Here is a 21,507-nt window from a genome sequence, read left to right on the forward strand (position 1 = left end):
GGGGGGTCGAGGCCCCTCTGGAGCTCCTTGTGTGTGTGTGTGGGGGGGCACGCAGACCAGACCTCGAGCAGCTCCGGTGGATGCACCAGTCGGCACTTGCCCTGCGCCAAGCTGGGGCGGCGAGGACCAGCCCCCCGACCAGAGTGTCGTGCCCCCCCCAAGTCCGGGGCTTCCCCCCCTGCTTTGCTTGCCCAAGCCCACGGCCAGCCCGGCAGCACCCGTGTCTCGTGGGAGTATTTGGTCCCGGTTCCGGGCGGAACGCGGCTGGAGCTGCCGCCCGTCCCCCCGCGCGGCTCGGAGCGCGACCGCAGTCCCGCCCCGGTGCCCCCGCTCCGCCCCGCGGTGGGCAGTGCCGCTGCCGGTGCGGGGGTTCCCCCCACCCCCGGAGCAAAGCCCCCGGCCCGGTCCCGCGGGGCTGGGGGGCGCGAAGGGACCGGGGGGTTCCGCGGGGGGACAGCGGGGGGCGGCGGGGCTGGGCTCGGGCGCACCGGGAGGCCCGGGCGGTCGGTGGGCAGCGAGGTCTGGGGCACCGAGGCACTGGGGAAGTTGACGGGGTCCGGTGGTCGGTGGCACCAGGGCACCGGGTGTCGGTGGCACCGGCGGATCCGTGGGAGTCTGGGGCGTCCGGCGGTCGGTGGCACCGGGGGACTGGGGCGGGGGACTGGGGCAGCCGACGGGGCGCGGGGGTCGGTGGCCCCGACCCGCCGCGCCTCCTCCCGGCCGCCAGGGGGCGCCGCAGCGCGGGCGAGGCTCCGCCCCTGCAGGCGGTGCTGCTGCAGGGCGCGCGGGCAGGCCGCCATGTCCCGCCGGGATCCAGCGCAGGTTGGGGTCGCGCCGGGGGCCGGGGCCGGGGCTGTCTGCGCCCGGGGCCGCGGCGGGCCCTGGCCCGGGGCGGGGGGCGGCGGCGGGGGGGGTCCGGGGGACCGGCTAGGGGCGGGGGAGAGCGGGCCCGGGGGGCCAGCCGCGGCGATGGGAGGCGGGGGGCCGGGGGCCGGGGGAGGCCCTTGGGGGGCCGGGGGCGCCGCGGGCGCGTTCCCGGGCCGCGGCCGCGCTTGGGCAGGGCCGGGGCCTGCCCCTGCCGCGCTTGACCGCTGCCCCCCCAGGCCCCGCGCCCCCCCACGCAGAAGGCGCCGGCCATGGGCCCGCAGGCGGCTGCGGGGCAGGAGCTGCGGGAGCTGCGCAGCCGCACGGAGCGGGCCGAGCGGCGGCTGGTGGCCTGCGAGACCCTGCTGGGGGAGCTGGGTAGCAGCCTGGCGGCGCTGGGCGGCCTCCTGCCGCGCTGCGGGCAGCTCCAGCAGCGCCTGGACAACGTGGAGAACCTCCTGAAGAACAGGAACTTTTGGATCCTGCGGCTGCCCCCCAGCTCCCGGGGCGAGGTGCCCAAGGTAAGGGCGCCCGGCCGGCCTGCCCGCCCGGCGAGCACCCCCGAGCCCCAGGCTTGGCCAGGCCTGCCTTGCTCTGTACCTGCCCTGAGCTCCAGCAGCCAAAGACAAGCACTGGCATCCAGGCCCGTGGTTTCCCGTTATCTAGCTGCATCGTAAGTCACCAAGCACGTAATATTTGTGATTCTAGGTACCGCTCACATTCGATGATATTTCAGTTTACTTCAACGAGCAGGAGTGGGAGAGACTGGACCGCTGGCAGAAGGATCTGTACAAGGCTGTGATGCGGGGGAACTACGAGACGCTCATCTCCCTGGGTGAGGCACAGAGTTTGTGTCTCTGGATGAGCTCTTGTGGGTAGGCTGGATGCTTCCCATCGTGGCCCCGCTGATGGTCTGGTTTGGTGGGGCAGGACACCCATAGCTAGCAGAACCTCTCCCAGGCAGTCGGACCCATGCATTTTCCCTCCTTCCTGCTTGTAAGCAACAAACAATATCTGTAGTAAATAACGGGAGTGATAATAATACAAACTGTATCTATTGTTAAAAAAAAAATCCATGTTAGGTGCTGTTCCTAGTGAGCAGCAGTGAATCCTGAGTGAATTCCACGGTCAGGGAAGCATCATGATCTTCCAGCACAGTTCAGGAATTACCTGGGTGAAGTCTGATAACTGCACCTTGAGCTAGTTCTTGTTATCTATGTATTTAGCCCCCATACAAAGTCACAGGGATGTTTCCATCTGCCTTGGTTAAACAACTAATCTAACTAACAACAATCTAACCTAACTAAGAACTAACAAGCATGACCATACTCAGTCTTTCAAAGGACACTCAACACATTCTTGGATGATTTGGGCTGTAAGATGTTCCCCACCAGAAGCTGTTTCTTGGGCATGACTAGTAACGTGCTGTGCAGCTGCTGAAGTTGAGGCTTCACTTTTCTCAATAATATTCTGTAGAAACAGAATAAACTTGTTCCTTTTGTCCATCTGACACAGACATTTCCACAGAGCAGAAAGTTTTCTGTCCCTACACCAGAACGACAGCTCCAAAGAATTGCTCTTCAGGTCACTGCTAAAGTTTAAATGGGAGGAAAATGTTATAGCCTTTCCCATTCCTGTAAGAATTTAGTTCATGCTCTGCTATTTAGATTTGGTCTGTGCTTGAGCCACAGCTGTGCTCGTGGGTGAATCCTGCCGCAGGGCCAAGAAAGAGGCACCACCTTTCTGGTTAGAGCATGGGTAACGTATTTGTGTCTATCTGTGCTGCCTGCTAGCTCTGGGGTCAGGGAGAGAAGGGTCACTTGAAGACGTGTGAGAGTTTGACAGAATGAAGGCGTAGCCAGTTCCTAATAAAGCATACGGTCCTCTGCCCCATGAACAGACTATGCTGTGTCCAAGCCTGACATCCTCTGCCGGATCGAGAGGGATGAAGAGCTCTGCGTCAAAGATGGTCACACATCCCCACAGACACATAGTGGAGATGGTCAGGAGCCCCCGAAGACACCAGAAGAGATGGACCAGGTGGAAGAGGCTTTGGGAGAAGATGAAGTCCCCATGGAAGATGACACAGGTAAATTCTGTGGGTGCCAGGAGGAGGTGGCAGTTCCTGTCTCAGCTTTGTCAGGAGATGTCCCAGCCGTGTCTTTGTTAGAAATGAATTCTGAGGGTCTGTTGACTGAATTGACTAAACCACCACACCACAGAGGAACGTATATGCTTGGACAGGTGAATCCTGTGGATTAAAACAGACAAAGCTTGTCAGGAGGGACTGGGATGGAGTGTGGAGTGGTGGGACAGACGACTTGTGATCCCTTTTAGTCCTGTGTCCATGCAGTTTGGCAGTCCTTCACCAGATTGCATGCATGAGCCCTAGGGCTTCCAGAGACACTCCTGCTTGCCTTGGTGAGAGGAGACATGGTGGGAAGTGAGGAACCTGGGAGCCTGCAGCGGGAGGAGGAGGCGGGAGCCGCTCTGCTACTGCTGGGGGGGCAGAAGCGGTCAGGAGAGCCGTGGGGCATGCCGTGGGAGAGTTGGAAAAAATAATTGTTAAGAGTGTAAAGGCTGGGCAAGAAGGTAGGAGATGCTGGAAGGGGACTGGCAGACCCTGACAGAGCCAGGAGAAAAATGTGTGGGCAGAGCTGTGATCAGGAGCTCTTTTCTGTAGGACTGAGGGGCTGGGGGTTGAAGGAGCCCCAGGAGAGGCTGGGTGAGCACTGGCGGAGGGGAGAAGGCAGGGCAGGCTCCGTCCTTTGGGGAATGTTACCCAGAAACAATACAAACCCCAGGTGCATGTTCGGGAGCTTGTTTGTCAAGTGCTCCCAGTAAGAGAGGGAAGGGATGTTACATAGAGGCTGTCACTCACTTTTGAGATTTTAGTTCATGTTCTGTTACTTAGATCTTCTCTGTGCTTGAGCTACAGCTGTGCTCATGGGTGAATCCTGCTGCAGGGCCAACAGCACCACCTTTCTGGTTAGAGCGTGGGTAACGTATTTGTGTCTATCTGTGCTGCCTGCTAGCTCTGGGGTCAGGGAGAGAAGGGTCGCTTGAAAATGTTTGAGAGTTTGACAGAATGAAGGCGTAGCCAGTTCCTAATAAAGCATACGGTCCTCTGCCCCATGAGCAGACGATGCTGTGTCCAAGCCTGACGTCCTCTGCCAGATCGAGAGGGATGAAGAGCTCTGCGTCAAAGATGGTCAGACATCCCCGCAGATGCGTATTGGAGACGGTCAGAAGCCCCCACAGACACATACTGGAGCTGGTCAGAAGTCCCTGCAGGCAACCATCCAGGATGGTCAGGAGAAGCCACAGACATGTATCGGAGGTGGTCAGAAGTCCCCACAGACAAGCATCCAAGATGGTCAGGAGAAGCCACAGACACATGCTGGAGACAGTCAGGAGCCTCCACAGACACCAGAACAGATGGACCAGAAGGAAAAGGCTTTAGGACAAGATAAAGTCTCCATCAAAGCTCACACAGGTAAGTTACATGGGTGCGAGGAGGACTTGCTTTCCCAGGCCATTCCCGTCCCAGCTCTCTCAGGAGCTCTCCTAGCAGTGTCCGTGGGAGAGGGCATGGCAGGTCACTGTGCTTAAGAGGAGCGTCACCAGGGAAAAGCAGAAGCCTTGGGGTGCATGGTCAAGGTGCTGTCAGGGAAAATGGAAGGAGTTCAAGGGCCTGAACACAAGGCAATATGGGAGCACTACCTGTAGAGTTGACGGAGAGGGTTTAGGAGGGATGAGGTTGCTCTGCAACGGCAACAGCACCTTGGTGTCCTTCCACCCAGCCCTCCCTCTGCTTTTGGTACTTGCGTTTGGCTTTGCTTCAGCTCCTTTTAACGCCTCACATGCTTTCCATAGAATCCTAGAGTTGTTTGGGTTGGAAAAGACCTTTATGATCGAGTCCAACTGCTAACCCAGCACTGCCAAGCCCACCACTAAACCACATCCCTAAGCACCACGTTTACATCTGTTTTAAGTACCCCCAGGGATGGTGACTCCATCATCTCCCTGGGCAGCCTGTTCCAGTGCTTGACTACCCTTTTGGGGAAGAAATTTTTCCTAATACCCAGTCTAAACCTCCCCTGGTACAACATGTTGTGGCTTCTCAAGCCACAGCTCTCTCTGACTCCTACATGCCCCCGGTTTATCTCCAGTCAGCGTCATACCAAAGCAGGAAAATGTGAGCTCTCCACAGGTCTTTAACATTGTTCTCTGCAAACAGAACTCCCCATCCTGGTGATGAACATCATGTCCCTGAATGCACAGAAAGAGCAGCTGCACAGTGAAAATCAGCCTGAGACGGGGATGGAAGAGGACCCAGCTGAGTCCAACACCAGTGAGTAATGCTGTGCAGGAGAGGCACAGGCACCTGCAGGCAGGAGGCAGCTCCCAGCTCGCCAGTGTGCTTGAAATGGGGAGGGAGATGGGAGCGTTGGGCCTCTTTCTTATCACTGAGTAAGGGAGGGGGCTGGTGTCAGGCATTTCAGCCCTATCATCCCTGCAGAAAGGAAAGCAGTCCAGTGAGGTTCCTTCTATCAGGAACTGGGGGAGAGCTGGTAGCAGTAGCATGCTTTCTTCCTCCAGCTCTGCTGCGTTATGGCAGAGCTGGCCTTGAGCTCAGGGTGGCCTAATGCTTCCAGGGGCACAGTCTTCTTCTCCATGCCAGAAGCAGAGAGCAGGGAGTGTGGGAAGGGGGTGGCAGCAGTCTGCAGACACCCTCTGTTCTGGTCCTGAAGCTTTGCCAAGCTAACGCGCCGAGCACTGTCCTCTTCCAGAGACTCTGAGCCTGTGTCTGGCACTTGTGTGCAGGTGGCACTGGTTCTGGGCATGGTGCATGCCAGCTGAATGGCCTGGTGGCGGCAGGGGGTGGAGAGTTCCCCACAGCTCTCAGTGCTGCACAGCACTCAAGTGAGCCAGTTTGCCTGCAACATTTGGCATTTGCTGGCAGTCCCAAACTTGACAGAAGCGAAGAGCCTGAGGTACTGCAGGCAGTCGCTTTTCAGTGATCTTTTTTCCTGCTACACCTTGTGGCCGTCATTGGTGTCATCATTTTAGATGTGGATCCCTTTGTGCTGTTGGCACTGCAGCAGGCCACAGCCTGGCTCTTCTTGGGAGCAAGAGATCTGTCCCCTGAGACCATGCTGGGGTTGCTGAGGGCACGTGGGCAGAACACTGGTGGCATTTGCATCTTTCCAAACTGTGTTCTTAGATTTGTTGGTAGCTCCTTTATTGCTAAAATCCTGCTTGGTGCTTTGCAGCTTAACCACAACCTGGGTTTGTCCTGGGAGCAGGAATGACTGATGCTCATGTTGTTCTGTTTCAGAGAAAGGCTTTTTAACGAAAAATGAAATGGCATGTGAAGGGGATTCTTCTGAAAACGCCAAGGTGAAGGAAGAGAAGCCTGAGGCATCTTCTCCCAGCCCAGAGGCCCAGAAGTGTCCCAAAGATGAGCAGACTAAGGCCAAGAGCAAGAAGAAGCCAAGCAAGTGCACAAGCAGCAGCCTGCTGATGGGCAGCTGTCGGCGTGGCTACGTGCGCGAGTGGTCGCACCCCTGCACCGAGTGCGGGAAGCGTTTCCGTCTGAAAATCAACCTCATCATCCACCAGCGGAACCACGCCAAAGAGGGGCCCTACGAATGCACCATGTGCGAGATCAGCTTCGCGGACAAGCGCCACCTGGACCTTCATCAGAGCATCCACATAAAAGACAGGGCCTTTGGGGCCAAGGTCTGGGGGAATGTCCACCCGGAGCTGAGGATCCGGCCGAGGGGGAAGTTCTGCGGGGCTTTCTTTGGAGGCACCCACAACCTGGGCAATGGGACTGGGGGGCCCTGGCTGGGCCAGGCCAAGGCGGAGCTGGACAGAGGGAGCCTGTCCGGTGCATGTCTCCCCCGACAGCAGAGCCCTAAGTCTCACAGGAAGTCTGTGGTGAAATGCAATCTTTGCAAAAAGTTTTTCTCTTGCACCTTCAGCCTTCAGCGGCACCTGCAGACCCACTCGGTGGACAGGCCGTATTGCTGCGCCACTTGCAAGAAGTGCTTCACCCGTAGGACTCACCTCTCACGCCACGAGAAAATACACGACCGCCAGAGAGCCCTGGCTGCGCTTCAGCAGCCCACGGTGGCACAGCCCGCAACCGTGGTGCTAGCACCCCAGCAGCCCCAACCGCAAGCGGCGCCGAAGGTGTCTGCGAGCGGGCGCGTTCCTCGCTCACCAGCCCAGGCATCCGAGAAAAATGTTAGTCCTGCAGCCACCGCAGCCAAAGCAGTTCCAGCGAGTGTGCTCCTGGTTGCTCCTGCAGAACTCAAGCTGCAGGACAAGAACTGCCACATCCCCAGCTTGGGTGGGAGACCTGTCCGACCTGTGGTTAGGCAAGGAAGTAGGGCAGCAGTTTCAGGGGTGACAGAAATGACAAGAGGAAAGATCTGAACTGTCTCTGTCCCTGGAGAGAAACTGTGAGTGTTGATCTTGCATGTGGTGGGGCGCTGGAGTTCTGAACTGTCCACTGGATTTTAGGAGCTTTCCTGAACTGGAAGAGGAATCAAAAGGTTGGATACCACACCACAGTGAGCAAATTACAGAAGCCTCCAGTGATCCAAAATGCTTTACCATTCCACTGACTCTTGTGTCTGCTGGCTGATGCACAAAATCTTCCCAAGCTGACCTTCCTGGGAGATTAACAGGTACATCTCCTGCAGCCCAGTGAGAGGAACTGCAAACAGCAGCTGAGTTCACCCATTACTTGATGCTGCAGCTGACCCCTCATCTTTGGAAATACAATTACATGGTGAAGATGATGGAGAGGAGGGAATCAAGCTGGTGAGCCAAGCTCCCGAAGAGCTCTTCGCTGACAAAGTTTCTTGGCCAAGACACCAGATGAAGACAAGCGTGGCATCTCCGAGGCCCCATCGCATCCTGGTCATGCTTTTGTGTAATAACCTGCCCTGGTGAGGAACTCCTGCTAACTTCTTGATCAAGTTGGGAGTGCCTGAGCTTTGCACTGGAAGATCTGTAGAACAAATCAAACCACAATATTTTCTCCTTGTGAGGGTGCTTGCGGGTGTTTCTGAGCTCCCAGCAGCACTCCTTCCTCCAACAAGGCCAGCCTGCGAGAGCCAGAAACACCCTGTGAGAGTCAGTTCCCTCAGGACCAGGCTGCACAGATAGAGTCACTTTAGAAATACTTCACGGGTAAGACTAGCCCTGCACTGCAGCAGCAGTCTGCGTGGATCCCTCCCTGGGGCTCAGGCATGCCGGCTGCTGCGTGCCGATGCTGGCTCTTGCACAGGAACAGCAGCTCTGCTTGGCCCCGCTGCGGAAGGAAGCCCCCACTCTCCAAACTGCAGGTCGTCTCCTTTAGTCGTGTGCAGAATCCACCAAAACTAATCCTATGGAAGTAGTTCTGCTAGCTACCTCAAACATCTTGTGGTGTGAGACCTGCCCAGAGGCAGATGGGTACCTGGAACCTGGTAAGTGTCAAGAGCTGGGCCAGGTGTGGCTCCCGTGTTCCCCGAATCACTTGAACCATGCGTATCCATGGCCAGAGCCCTGCATGCGTCATGTGCACTGCTGGGAAGCACAGACTCTACAGAGAGAGGACACTGGTCCTGGTGGTGTCGCCGTGCAGACCAAATGGAGCAGTTGTTGGGACTCTTGAATTTAGTTTTCCAGTTGTGTTGTTTTGTTCTTTCCACTGATGTAATTATTTGATATCACTAAGTCTCTATCCCTCTCTGGGCAGGGAGCTTGGGAACAAGTTTGCTTATCGCATTTTTTATTCCTGGTCACTCACAAGGTCTGATGGGACGCTGCTGCGGGTGGTGCACTTTGGGTACTGAGGAAATGCCTGTGCTGGGTCCTGGCTTAATCCTCAGCACGGAGCGAGCAGTGCCTGGCCACCTCCCTGCCCTGCGGGAGGGGCAGCAGTGTCATTGCTGCTTCTCCTTGGGGACATGAAGATCATGCCACTGCTCCTCTGGGCCAGTTTCTCACTCAATTCCTGTCCCCTGTGATTGTGGTGCAGCGTGTGTGGGCACTGTAGCGTTAGCCATGAGGGGGTGACTGGGGCAGACAGGTCAGCGCTGTCTCCCCAAAGGGATGGCACTGGTAGGGTACAGGGGCGGTTGATGCCTTATGGTTGTGCAGCGATGGTGGCTCTGGCACAGCACAGCGGCGTGGGCTGTAGTGACCGAGCTGGTTTTCCCCGCCCCAGTAGGGTAGATCCCAGAGACCCCTAGTTGATCCCAGTGACGTGAGTTAGCTGGTGTGGCAGTAGTGCTGGCGGGCAGCACCTCTAAGGGCAGTGTGGGGGGCGTGGAGGGGCCGGCCTCTCCCAGACTGACTGCCCCAGCTGGGGCATCTCTCCCAAAGCTGTTGTAACTGGGACTGGCCTTTCCTGTGAAATCCCAGGCCCTGTTCTCAGGCTATGGAATCAATAAAGTATTTGTCTGTACATTTGCCTGTTTTGCAGAGGGGGCTGAGCTGGCCCCGTCGTGCATTGCTGCTGCAGGAGTAACCTCAGTCAGCCTGGGCAGAGCGAGGCAAAGGGCATCTCTAGCCTGGGGGTGCCATGGGGGTCACTGCTGGCAGCTCTGTTACCCCCTTCTGCTGGTCAGGACCCTGGGGAATGTCCCAAGGGTGAATGTGGGTAAGGTGTGGGACTGCCATCTGCCATTGCTGGGGGGTTCGGGGAGCCCCCACAGCAGGGCTGTGCCTGGGGCAGCTGGACCACAAGGCCCCATAGCCTCCCACAGAGCCTGGGCCTGTCGTCTGTGCTGCCTCTGCTCTGAGCAGCCCCTGAGCCGCTGCAGGGGGACACTGGCACTTTGCCACCATCCTCATCGGAGACCCCCAGCATGTCCCAGTCTTCTGCACTGGGGACAGCACCCTGGTGGATGCCCTGGGGCTGGGCAGAGGGGCAGGATGCTCCCCCCAGCTCCCGCACCTGCTGGATGGTCCTGCCAGTGCCCAACATGGCTGCCGAAGCCGCAGGGGTGCCCTCAGCGGATATGGCCACCACCACCCCAGCCTACCCCCACACGAGGGCCAAAGCAGGGGGCATGAGCACTGCTTGGGGGCACCCCACAGGGACCACGGCTGGGAAGGTTGGGCTCTCCCCAGCTGGGAGGACAAGCGGCCAAAGGGACCATGGAAAGGCGGGTGATGGAGCGGTGCTGAGCGCCAGGGGCAGGGCTGTACGCGGGAGGCAGCACTCTGTCCTGCCAGCGCTGCACCCTCAACACTGCTGGGGGGTCCCATGGTGTAGGGGTTGCACTCCAGCTCCTGGCTTGCGTTAACGGTGAGGACTCGGGGAGGGGGGGCACGGACGGTTGGGCTCCTTCCCCACACCCGAGAGCAAAGGGCCTCGCACCCTTTGGGAAGGTGGTAGGAAGCAGTGGGTGATGGCTCCAAGCCGGAGCTGCGCACGGGACTGCACCCACAGGAGAGGCTCCTTCGCAAGGCAGCGGTGGTGCGGCGCCAGCCCCCCTCGCCAACGCCCCTGAGCACAAGAGGAGACCATGTCAGCCCAGTCCTTTATCTGAGTCTCTTCCCGGCTCATCCGACGACCCTGGCTGTTGCCCAGCCACAACAGCCCCTACCTGGGCCACCGAACGCCCCCACGCCACCTCCACACCGGTAGTGTTTAAATAACCCTGAGTTCAACCGCTCCGTGGTACCTGACAGCTGCCCCTCAGCCAGACCTCCCTCCTGCAGGGCAGTGGCACAACCCGGCTCAGCTCTGGCTGCCGGACCTCTGCCACCCCCCGGGCCAGTCCCTGCCCCCCCTGCCCACTCCCCTGCCGCACACCGCAGCAGCCTGCCCCCATCCTGCTCCTCTCAGGCCAGGCGGTGCAGAGCCCCACGGCGTTGCGGCCAGCCCCACGGCATGTGGCACCAGCTGCCTGGCACCGCACCTCTGCGGAACAGCCTGGAGAAATGCTGCCCCTTCCCTTCTCGGGCCTGCACGCTACCGGTTATCCTGGGTCACAGCCTTGCAGGGGCTGGTCTCCAGCTCCCGGCCACGGCTCGGCAAGCTGACGGCAGGAGAGCTGGCCACGGCGTGGACCTTCTGGTGGTGGTTCAGAGACTGCCGGTGCCGGAAGCTCTTGGTGCAGCTGTTGCATTGGAAGGGCCGCTGCTGGGTGTGCCGGCGCTGGTGCTCCTCCAGTGACGCTTTCTGGGGAAAGCTCTCCGCGCACTCGATGCAGCGGTAGAGCCGCTCCCCGGCGGCGCTGGCCCGCGTAGGCCGGCCGGCCCACCCACCCCGCAGCTGCACCCCATGGATGCGCTGGTGCTTCTGGAGGTGGTGCTTCTGGATGAAGCCCTTGCCGCAGGCCGGGCAGCGGTAGGGACGCTCCCCGGTGTGGATGCGGTAGTGCTTGTTGAGGTTGGACTTCTCGTTGAAGCTCTTCCCGCAGGCAGGGCACTGGAAAGGGCGCTCGCCCGTGTGCAGGCGCTGGTGCCGCAGCAGCGCAGCGTGGTGAGCCAGGCTCTTCCCACAGGCTGTGCAGATGAAGGAGCCATTGCTCTTCCTCGCCTGGCTCTGCTGCCGCACCAGGAGGTTGCGCTTCAGCCGGACACTCTTCCAGCCCAGCGGGAGGGCACGAGGTTCTTCCCCTGCGTCACAGGGACGATGCTGCTCTGAGCTGGGCTGCTCCGAGGCCACCTCTGCAGTGGTGTCTTCCCCCAGAGGCATTCCTTGGGGCAGCGCAAACAGCTGGTCAGTCCCCACACCGAGCACGTGCTCTGTTGGGAAGGGCAAGCCTGGGGCCGGGTGAGCTTCCACTGGCACCACCACAGGCTTAAATTCCGGCTGGGCAGTCCCATCCTTGCAGAATTCGCCTAAGCCCTCTCCTGCCTTCTGCCCGTCCAAGCCAGCGTGGCTCTCCCAGGGCATCGGCTGCACCTGGCCCAGGGGAACCTCCTCTTCCAGTCTCACTGAGGGTGCCGGCGGCAGAGCCAGGATTTCAGATCCTTCCTCCAGGGGCTGCTGCTCTTCTGTCTTGATCACGACCTTCTCACCTGCTGAAAGACAGCAATTCATTCCCAGCAGAGGAAGCTTGCCCGTGCCTGCACCCCCAGCGCAGGAGCGGAGGCTGAGCTTCCCCAGCAGCACACCGGTGAGACGAACCAGCAAACACACTACTAGAAATGGAGCAGGAAGGTTTTACCGAGAGCAAAGCGGGAAAAGGGCATGTGGGGTGGAGGGGAGTGTTGGCACCTTTTGGGGGTTATCTGGGTATCTTGTTGGACCTTGGGGACATTTGACGGACTGACAACGCAATATGCATAAAGAAACCAAAACAGAGGAAATGTGAAGGCAAAGTTGAGGCTGCAGACTCCTCTGTCCCGGAAGGAACTTTGTCAGGAATGGCAGAGTTTAGGTGGGTGAATCTGGGGAAAAGGATCAAAGCAAAACCTTCCAGGAGCAGGAGGGAGCATCTGCCTGCAGGCATACAGCCACAGAGCCACCCCCATGCTAAGCCTTGCCTCAAGTCTCCCTATTTTGGGCTCTTTCTGGCAAGGGGGCTCTTCTGGGCTTAAAGATTTGGTCTTAAAAGTTTTAAGGAGGCCCTAATCACATGGCTTAAATCCCAACAGCTTCCAACCCCGTGCAAGACTGGAGGCACTCCCTGTGTGGACCCGATGGGCTTGGCTGGTCCTGTCTCCAGTAGGAGTGGCAGGGGCAGTGCTGCAGACGCACAGGCTCCTGCCCCGCTGCTTTGTGGGCAGGCAGCAGCGGCGTGTGGGCAGCAGGAGAGCAGCACACCAGCACAGACCCTGCCCAGCCCAGGTGTGTCGTTAGTGGTCGTTCTCAGCCTTCACTGCCGTGACTCACGGCCACCGAGGTGCCCTGACACCGCTCCCTTCCCCACAGCCCGTGGGTTGTTGTACCTGAATCCTCCCCGTCCTCGGCTGGCTGCAGCAGTGCAGGTTTGGAGCTGGCATCCCCGGGTCCTGGGAAGGAAGAACTGGCAGTAGCAGCTGCTGATGTTGGGGACCAGCACCAGCTCTCCTCGATAAAGGACTGCTGCGGGACACCCAGAGGGGTTCTGGGGTCCCAGAGCAGTGGCTTGCTCAGGTGTCCCAGGACCGTCCCAGCAAGCAGGCTGGTGTTGGCCAAACCATGCAAATGATTTCAATTACCCCAAGAAGCAACCGTCAGCCACTTGGCCTTCAAAATTTCAGCCAAAAATAATTAGTGCTAAAATTTAGGCCTGTCTACAGCAAAGCCCTACAGGGTGGTATATGTATGGCCCACATCCTGGCAAAAAATGGCACACAAACACAGGCTGCAGAACACAGCATGGACACGTCTCCTGAAATCCCCACCACACGCTGTCCTGACCACATGGGAAAGGTCTCCTCTGCTCCTGCAGACACTGTGCTGAGTCCCGGGACTCCAGTGGGCACTGGCTCCTCTGGCAGTGCTCCTGCCCATGGGGGCAAAGCCTCACAGGGCAAGTCAGGAGTGACAGAGGGCCAAATCCTGGCAGTGTCCGAGTGCCCCGACTGACAGCACCGTGATGTTGGTGAGACAAAGTGTTCTTCAGATGCACAGGGTGAGCATGAAGCACAGCTGTCACCCACAACCAAAGGGCACCAAACCTTAAAGGTGTAACGATTTCACCTCTCACTACTTGTTCTCCAATCGCCCAGACGACACCGCAGCCTACAAGCAGCCATAAGCTGGATTCAGCCCAAGGGACGCTAACGCATCTGACACGTGAGCCGAGACTGATCCTCACCCAGAGAGACCGCAGCCTCGTAATTCCCCTTCATCGCAACCCTGTAGAGCTCCTTCTGCTGGCTGTCCAAGCTCCCCCACTCCTGCTCCGGCAAAGTGGCTGCATCATCCTCACACGCTGCTGGCACCTGAAACCGCAGGAGGCACTGCCTTGGCGCTGCCCCACCGCATCCATCCCCCGAGCTCCACCGCTCCCCCAGGAAAGCGGACTGGGGGGTAAGGCAGTGCGGGCCCAGCACTCCTGTGGAAGGAGTCGTGTCACAGCCTGAACACAGGGAACAATGTCAAGGCGGCCCAGTGAGGCTCAGCTGTGTCCCCCCACACAACCGGGACAGGGTCACAAGCACCTCTCGTTCCCTTGAGCCGCACGGGCAGCCTGGAACAGCTGGGTGAGCAGTAACCCCCTCAAAGTGGAAAGGCACCGTCCCACTGGTAGGTGACCAGTAGGACCCAACAAGGCTGAAAATGCTCAGGGGGGTCGTGTTCTGCTCCCCCTCTTCAGCGGGGACAGGGGAGAGCAGGAGGTCCCCAGGTGCTGCCTTGGCCCTCGACGCGGAGCACTGGCAGGGCCGCATCCATGCTGCTGTGGGCAGCTCTCCACAAGAGCCCATGCCACATCTCACTGGCCACACGGGTGCCCAGGGCACATCCCCGTTAGCTGGGGCTTGTCCCTGTTACCTGAGCCTTGTCCCCGTTACCCTGGGCACATGCCCATTAGCTGGGGTTTGTCCTCGTTAGCTTGGGCACATTTCTGTTAGCTGGGGCTTGTCCCTGTTTGTCACCTTGGGCACATCCCTATTATCTGGGGCTCCTCCCCATCACCTTGGGCACATTCCTGTTAGCTGGGGCTAGTCCCCATTAGCAGGGGCTTGTCCCCGTCACTGTGGGCATGTTACTGTTAGTGGGGGCTCATGCCTGCCACCACGGGCACATCCCTGTTACTGAAGGCTTACCTCTGTCACCCTTGGCTCATCCCTGTCTGCCTTGGCTCATCCTCGTCACCGTGGGCATGTCCCCATCACCCAGGCCTCGTCCCCATCACCCAGGGCTCGTCCCCATCACCATGGGCATGTCCCTGTCACCCGGGGCTCGTCCCCATCCCTGTGGGCACGTTCCCATCCCTGTGGGCATGTCCCCATCCCTGTGGGCACGTCCCCGTGGGCTCATCCCTGTGGGCATGTCCCTGTCACCTGGGGCTTGTCTCCGTGGGCTCATCCCCATCCCTGTGCCTGTGAGCACATCCCCGTGGGCTCGTCCCCGTCCCCGTGGGCATGTCCCCGTGGGCATGTCCCCGTGGGCACGTCCCTGTCACCTGGGGCTTGTCCCCGTGGGCTCGTCCCTGCCGCCCGAGGGACGCCCCCGCGGGCTCGCCACCGTTACCTTGGGCTGGTGGCCGCCGGGGCCGGGGCCGGGGCCGGGGCCGGGGCGGGCCGCCCAGCCGCTGCGGTGCTGCAGCTGCCGCTCGACGTGCTCCAGGCGCCGCGCGTTGTCCCGCAGCAGCGCGGCCAGCGCCGCCCACTTGCGCTCCAGCCGCCCGCCGAAGTCCCGCACGGCCGCCTCCAGCCCCGACACCTTCTGCTCCGCCGTCTCCGCCCGCCCCTCCAGGCTGAGCAGCCGCAGCGCCTGCGACTCCACCTTCCGCTCCACCGCCTGCACGGCCGCCACTACCGTCCACAGCGAGATCTCGGCCGCGGCCGGCTTGGCCGCCTCGGGGCCGGGCGCGGGGGGCGGCGGCGGCTGCCAGGCCTCGGGCGCCCACTCGGGCTCCTGCTGCGGAGAGGAGACGGGCCGTGAGGGGCCGCCATACCGGCGGGCCGGGCCCCTCGCCGCGGCCCAGGGCCCGCCCGGGCCCGCCGCCCCCGCGGGCTGACGCCGGGGTGGGGACGGGCGAGGGACAGGGCCGGGACCGGCCGCCCGGAGCCGGGGGGCGGGGGGCGAGGGGGTGAGGGGAGCCGGTACCTGCGCGGGGCCCCAGCGGGCCATGGCCGCCCGCACCGCCGCCTCCGCCGCGCCACAGCGCCCCCTGCCGGCCCGCCCGCGGCGCCGCCACGCCACGCACCCCCCGCCCATCCCCACCCCGGCCCGGCCCATCGTGTCCCCATCCCGTCATCCCATTCCAATCCCATCCCATCCTATCCCCGTCCCATCCCTGTCCCCACCCCATCCTATCCCCATCCCATTCCGTCCTCATCCCACGCTATCCTCACCTCCATCCCATCCCCACCCCCGCCCTGACACTGCAGCTCCCACCTGCCACTATTCCAGCCCACAAGACCCCCACCACCAGCTGACCCACACACACCAGTGCTCCCCTGGCATCACTCCCCCATCACATCCCACCAGGAGGAACCCACCGGCATTCCCGGTACCCCACCCCAGCCAGGCACAGCAAGGCCCCCCCAGAGCCGAAGGAAGCCACATGGAGCCATGGGAGACATCCTGGTGACTACAGCATCTATTGGTGCCCTCCAGAAACAGGGTCCCACTCCCGCTGTCCCACCATCCCGGGGCCAAGGAACAAGGAGCAACTGGCGCATGAAGGGTCTGCGTGGACAGGGCCAGGCACCATCCATCCCGGTGGTGGGCAGGAGCTGGGTGACGCGGCCGGTGCTCCAGCCTTCCTCGGTCAGCTCACACCCACAGCTGAAGGGGGTGAGGAGATGGCAGGAGTGCAGCCCATCACCAGCACACCCGCTGGTCTCCCACCTGCGCTTTTGCTGTGCCTCCCACCTCCACCTCAATGGGTGACGGGGAGCTGGTCCCTGCAGGGGCACGTTGCCACACGTGGACCCTCCGATGTGCTATCAGGTGGCAGCGCCACTTGGAAGTCTTTTGGTTTGTGCCGGCGCCTGCTAGGGTCTGCCAGCAGCGGACAAAGTCAGCAGGCTGAGTGAGGCACCTGACACAGCAGGGCCAGAGGATCAGGCGGTGGTTAGCCTGTGCTGGTGCAGCACCAGGAAGCGCTGGCTGGAGTAGTTCTCCGCGCACAGGTTGCACGTGTACATCACCCCAGGCGACAGCGGGTACTGGTTGGGGTTGGGCACCTGCCACATGGTACTGCTCTGGGTGCAGGGCTGGGAGGCAGGGCCCACCGCCCGGCCGGGGCACTGCTCCCCCTCCAAGGGCTGGCAGAACCCCTTGGACGCCCAGAACCGCAGGTGACGTCGGATCTTCTTTTTGGACATGAAGTTGCAGCCGCAGTGGGTGCAGACGTAAGGCACGCTGTTCCTGTGGTTCCGCTGGTGGATGATCAGGTTGATCTTCAGCAGAAAGTTTTTCCTGCACACAGGGCAGGAGTAGGATTTCTCCCGGGTGGAATTTCGCTGGCAGGTTGCAGTCCGGCCCACGCAGGGGCTCTCTATGGGCTTTCTTGGGGAGGTGATGGTGCAGCTGGGATCTGCCTGTGGCATCGTTCTGCGGACATCTGGTATTGCCTCCTTAACCAGTTCATCGGGAACATCTGCCGCCAGACCTTGGCCATCATTCCCTGAATCTTTTGTGTCCTCCTCTTCCAGACCCTTCGAGGGTGTTACAGGCACTGCCTGCTTCTCCGCAACAACCTCCTCCTGCGGTACCTCCATTGGGACCCCCACATTGGCATCAGCTGGAAATTTTTCAGAACCCAAGTATTACTTTTCCATGTGGTTCTGAGAAGGCATAAACAGCAAAGGGCTTTCCTCCCAACCCTCCCCTCGCCTCCCACAACCTCCCCAGCCAGCACACAGCACACATCTTGGCCCTGCTCTCCTCTTCCAACTCCGCATCTTCACACCTGGACCGCGTAAAAGATGAGCACAGCTACAGCTCATCCCCACAGACACCGCAAGGGCAGTCTGAAGTGGCAATGTCACCTAGGTAGGATCGAGGGCATTTAACAGAAACATCGGGGGTCGTCCTTCAAAGCAAATCAACTGGGTGGGCTGGCTGACACCATACCACGCCTCATCCTTTATGGCTTCGAGGCCAGCAACAGGATTTACTGTCAGAACCTTTTCTTGGCCTGAATTATGTAAAAACCCTTCCTGAAAGCCCCAGAGTGAGCCCTGTGCAAACCTCCCGCCACTCTCTGAGCCGGCCGGTGTTCCTTGAGGCTGCCAGCCCTGCCAAGGAGGGATGCGGGGCTCTGCCCCAGTACCTGCTGCAGGAGGCGGCGCTGGAGACCAGCTCGGATTCACCTCTTCGTGACAACGTGTAGGGACCGGGCAGGAAGGTAACAGGGTTGGCTGCCTGAGATCTGCTGGGATAGCGGTGGCTTCGTGAGGGATGTGTGCTGTAAAGGCAAGAGGAGCGATGATGATGCTGGGTGAGAAACAGGCAGGCAGGGGCCTAGGACCCCTCGCATATACCGGGTTCGCCAGCCACTCACGGGCAATGCAGTCTGCCGTCATCACCAGGCTCCTGCTTTCCTTCAGGTCCCTACAGTTCTCCTCGCAAGACTCCTTTGTCACCTGCTCCAGCAGACTGTCATTGCTCAGGCAGCCCGGCTCTGCAGAGGAGAAGGGCACATGGCTTTACCAGCAGCCAGCTGGGAGCTCAGAGCAGGGAGTGCAGAGGCGGGGGTCCCCCCTCCTGGGCCCACCGGGCACCAGGATCTCTGCAGCACACCGCAGCTGCTGGGTCAGGGGAGTGTTGCCTGGCTATTTATGTGTCCCAGCATACATTCCCGGTGTCCTCTCTCAGCACACTGTCCACAGCGATCACAGGAGACACCTCAGTCCCTGTGGTTGGGGAAAATCATCCCGGCCAGCAGCCAGGTGCCAGGAGTCTGACATGAAGAAACTCAGCATCACACACCTGCGGCTGGCTCCGGGGACACGTCTGCTGCCTTCAGGTCTGACTCTGCTGGCACGCACAGCTCTTCTCCTCTTTCGAGCCGAAATAAGAGTTCAGGCTTGAACAGGGCACAGTCTGTTCAAGAGCAAGACAGACATCAGAGGCAAGGTGCGACAGCGTCTTTGTGGGTGCACCCACAGCCTGTCAACAGAGAGTCAGTCCTAGCCTGGAGAAACTTCATCTCTAACCGCGGCAGTAGCAGCTCTGGCACACAGGGAGTTATGGACGCGAAAAGGGACCGTCAGGCAGTGCTTCTAGGGGGAATATGAAAAGACCCCTCTGGCATGTCCCCCAGCAACAACAGCAAGAAAATCCATCCTTGCTCCATGCGGGGAAAATCCCTGCTACAGAGGCCCCCCTGTTCTCCCAGAAATTCACCTTGCAGACCGGAAAATACCCTGAAGCACGGGAAGAGAACTGTAAGGCTCCTGACTGAACATTAGCCTGAGTGCACCTCCCCACAGTCTGCCCCACTGCCTGTACTGGCTCCAACCACCACATACTGGTACTGCTGCTCCGCCCCAGCAGGCAGCACTGGCTGAGGGCGAAGGGCTAGCTCACCCCGCTGCAACAAGCAGCACGGCCATGGGAAGGCAGGAGTTCCCTGCCCTGCCTTGGGACACACTCACCCCTCGCCTCCTTCCTCAGAGCTTTTGCTCTGCCTCCTCGGGCTGCGCTTGCAGGGATGTCCCACGGCAAGAGGGGACAGCCCTGGCTGGGAGTTCCAGGCCCCCGCTCCATCACCTGAGCACTGGAGAGAATTAATTACAAGCACAAGGCCCTGGCAGGCTAAGCGGGGTGTCACAGAATCATTTAGAATGGAAAAGACCTTTAAGATTGAGTCCAACTGGACCTTTTGGGAAGTCCATTCCCAGCTGTGAGGGCCATGCATTTGAAAATCCACCCAGAAGCACGCCAGCCACTGCCCCAGATCTGCTCCCCTGCCTAGCTGCCCCCCTGCACCGAGGGAGCACAGCCAGCCTCATGCCCCACGCTGGGACCAACACACGGCACATCTGCTGGGCCAACAGCAGGTCACACCAGGATCTAGACAGGTGTGGAAGAAGGAATTTCTGTGATGACAACCCAGGGAGTTCACTGTTCTCCAAGTGGAGGAGACACTGAGTGCTTACTACCCCCTCCTGTGACCACTGCCAGAGGGGACAGGGAATTCAGGGGGTCCTTTGAGGGCTGGAGAGCCTAGTGACATGCAGAGAGGCAGTAAAGTAACCCCAAGAGAGAGCTCTCTGGGCAGCGATGGCAGCTGCCAAACCAGCACAAACGGAGCCTACACAAGGACACCAGTGTCTCGTAGTTGCCCTCCATCACAGTCCTGTACAGCTCCTTCTGCCCATCGTCCAGGCTCGCCCACTCCTGCTTGCTGAAGTGCACCGTGATGTCCTCGAAACTCACTGGCACCTGGGAACACAGGAGGGGCTGGGCTGTAGGAGGGGGCAGCTCCCACCCAAACAGCTCCCAGCCCCTCAATGGTCCCATAAGCGTGCCCCAGGCTCACTCTCAGCCTCTTCAACCTCCCACCAGCTCCCTAAGTGAGCCCCCAGGTCCACTTCCAGCCCCCATCATCCCCCCCCAGCCCCCTATGTTGCCCCATGGCTCATCACTGGCCCCCAGCCACCCCTCAGCCCCACAATGGCTCCCTATGTGACGCCCCAGGCCTCTTTCCATCCCCGTAAGTGGGCCCCCACCTCAGCCCCACAAAAGCCTATGTGACCCCCCAGGTCCGCTTCCAGCCCCACTGCCCCACCCCCAGCCCCCTAAGTGCCCCCCCCCCTCATTACCAGCCCACCCACCCCCCTCAGCCCCACAATACACCCCTACGTGACCCCCCCCAGGCCTGCTTCCAACCCCCTAAGTAGCCCCCATGGCCCATCACCAGCCCCTCCTCAGACGCACAGCAGCCCCCCCTAAGTGACCCGCCAGGCCCACTTCCAGCCCCCACCACCCGCCCCCAGCCCCCTAAGCGGCCCCAGGGCCCCACCCCTCCCCCAAGCCCCACAGGGACCCCCATCCCACGCTTCCCTCGGTCCGGCCGTACCGCGGGGAGCGGCAGCTCCCAGGGGAGCGCGTCCCACACCGCCGTCTCCGCCCGCTCCGGCGCCCCGAGGTGGGCGTGCAGCTCCGCCATGGCCCGGCCGCGGCCACGCAGGGGCCAGCCCGTGCCCCCGGCCCGCCCTCCCTCCGAGCCGCACAGCGCCCCCTGCTGGCCAGGCGCCGCCGCGCACTGCCCTCCCTTGCCGGTACCTCTGCGGGGCGGGGGCTCCCGGCGCCGGGCTCCCCCGCCGGAAAACGCCGCTGCGGGGGGATTTCGGCGGATTGCCTCCCCGCTGGCTGTCCCCCTCAGATCAGCGATTTCTCGGTGACGGACAGCTGTCCATCACGGCAGCGGCGCGGCGCTGCGGGCCGCCGGCCGGCGGGGGCGCTGCGGCGAGCGGCGGCGGGAGCGTCACCCCCAGCAGGCAAAGCGCCGCGGAGAGGCGGAGCGGCGGCAGTGGCGTGCCACGGCCGGGGCGGCGGCGGGAGCGTGCGAGGAGCGGGCGGGGAGGACAAGGGCCGGGCCCGGGAGCCCGGGCAGGGGGCACTCGCGGCCCCACGCAGATACTGGGGCCGGGTGCCGGGCGGGAGGAGCGGGCGGGCCCGTCCCGGGGCGCTGCTGACCCGCAGCCCCGAAGGCGCCCGGCGGCGGCAGGAGCCGCGCTGCAGCCCCGCGGGCCCCGGGCCCGGTGTCCGGCCGGCGGGCAGAGCCGCGGCGATGGAGCCCCCGCATCCGGCCGGCCTCTGTTTGCCCGCCGCGAGCAGAGCCCCGCGACCCGGCGGCTCCAGCATCTCGCTGTGGACGGTGGTGGCGGCCGTGCAGGCAGTGGAGCGGAGCGTGGACGCCCACGCCGCGCGGCTGCTCAGCTTGGAGCGCCGGACGGTGACCACCGAGAAGAAGTACTTCGACTGCGAGAAAACGGTGGTGGAGTTCGGGAGCCAGCTGGAAAGTAAGCTGGCCGTGCTGGGCACCCTCATCCAGGAGTACAGGC

The 21,507-nt window shown here is 61.2% G+C and overlaps 4 protein-coding genes across 7 annotated transcripts in view; 2 read left to right on the forward strand and 2 right to left on the reverse strand.

The window, feature by feature from the left end:
• The first annotated feature begins 622 nt into the window (after positions 1-622).
• The window catches only part of LOC308063158 (zinc finger protein 777-like), a 44,725-nt gene continuing 23,840 nt past the window's right edge, over positions 623-21,507 (forward strand). Inside the window, exon 1 of the transcript XR_013927856.1 lies at positions 623-634. The gene's annotated coding sequence lies outside the window, so the exon portion shown is untranslated. The remainder of the gene's footprint in view (positions 635-21,507) is intronic.
• On the forward strand, positions 680-9,334 carry LOC308063145 (uncharacterized protein). Of its 2 annotated transcripts, XM_080385713.1 has the most exons (7): positions 680-822; positions 1,104-1,385; positions 1,573-1,699; positions 2,765-2,953; positions 4,007-4,360; positions 5,105-5,218; positions 6,206-9,334. In XM_080385713.1, the coding sequence occupies exons 1-7, from the start codon at positions 799-801 to the stop codon at positions 7,309-7,311; spliced, it is 2,196 nt and encodes a 731-aa protein (XP_080241839.1). In that variant the 5' UTR covers positions 680-798; the 3' UTR covers positions 7,312-9,334. The 2 variants fall into 2 exon arrangements, with proteins under 2 accessions (XP_080241839.1, XP_080241840.1); XM_080385714.1 differs by lacking the exon at positions 1,104-1,385 and having other exon boundaries at positions 754-822.
• On the reverse strand, positions 10,404-15,962 carry LOC308063148 (zinc finger protein 212-like). Of its 3 annotated transcripts, none has more exons than XM_080385719.1 (5): positions 15,590-15,962; positions 15,011-15,397; positions 13,632-13,758; positions 12,778-12,840; positions 10,404-11,907 (listed from the first exon to the last, which is right to left on the reverse strand). In XM_080385719.1, exons 1-5 carry the CDS (start codon positions 15,719-15,721, stop codon positions 10,850-10,852), a joined length of 1,767 nt encoding a protein of 588 aa, XP_080241845.1. In that variant the 5' UTR covers positions 15,722-15,962; the 3' UTR covers positions 10,404-10,849. The 3 variants fall into 3 exon arrangements, with proteins under 3 accessions (XP_080241845.1, XP_080241844.1, XP_080241843.1); XM_080385718.1 differs by having other exon boundaries at positions 10,404-11,904; positions 15,011-15,400; positions 15,590-15,960; XM_080385717.1 differs by having other exon boundaries at positions 15,011-15,400; positions 15,590-15,959.
• Positions 16,068-20,651, reverse strand: LOC308063152 (uncharacterized protein). The gene is made up of 6 exons (XM_080385725.1): positions 20,520-20,651; positions 19,756-19,882; positions 18,425-18,538; positions 17,997-18,116; positions 17,766-17,900; positions 16,068-17,234 (listed from the first exon to the last, which is right to left on the reverse strand). The coding sequence occupies exons 1-6, from the start codon at positions 20,607-20,609 to the stop codon at positions 16,552-16,554; spliced, it is 1,269 nt and encodes a 422-aa protein (XP_080241851.1). The 5' UTR covers positions 20,610-20,651; the 3' UTR covers positions 16,068-16,551.

This window comes from Falco punctatus, assembly GCF_963210335.1.
Source record: "Falco punctatus genome assembly, chromosome: 4".
Classification (NCBI taxonomy): domain Eukaryota; kingdom Metazoa; phylum Chordata; class Aves; order Falconiformes; family Falconidae; genus Falco; species Falco punctatus.

Coding starts and splice junctions, on each gene's coding strand:
- LOC308063145 (XM_080385713.1), top strand. CDS start 799: ATGTCCCGCCGGGATCCAGCGCAG. Junction 4,361..5,104: donor CTCCATCAAAGCTCACACAG/GTAAGTTACATG, acceptor CTCTGCAAACAG/AACTCCCCATCCTGGTGATG. Junction 5,219..6,205: donor CCCAGCTGAGTCCAACACCA/GTGAGTAATGCT, acceptor GTTCTGTTTCAG/AGAAAGGCTTTTTAACGAAA.
- LOC308063148 (XM_080385717.1), bottom strand. CDS start 15,721: ATGGGCCGGGCCGGGGTGGGGATGGGCGGGGGGTGCGTGGCGTGGCGG. Junction 15,401..15,589: donor CCCGCTGGGGCCCCGCGCAG/GTACCGGCTCCC, acceptor TCCTCTCCGCAG/CAGGAGCCCGAGTGGGCGCC. Junction 13,759..15,010: donor CCGGCGGCCACCAGCCCAAG/GTAACGGTGGCG, acceptor CTGCGGTTTCAG/GTGCCAGCAGCGTGTGAGGA.
- LOC308063152 (XM_080385725.1), bottom strand. CDS start 20,609: ATGGCGGAGCTGCACGCCCACCTCGGGGCGCCGGAGCGGGCGGAGACG. Junction 19,883..20,519: donor GGGAGCTGCCGCTCCCCGCG/GTACGGCCGGAC, acceptor CTGTGTTCCCAG/GTGCCAGTGAGTTTCGAGGA. Junction 18,117..18,424: donor GTCCCCGGAGCCAGCCGCAG/GTGTGTGATGCT, acceptor TCTCCTCTGCAG/AGCCGGGCTGCCTGAGCAAT.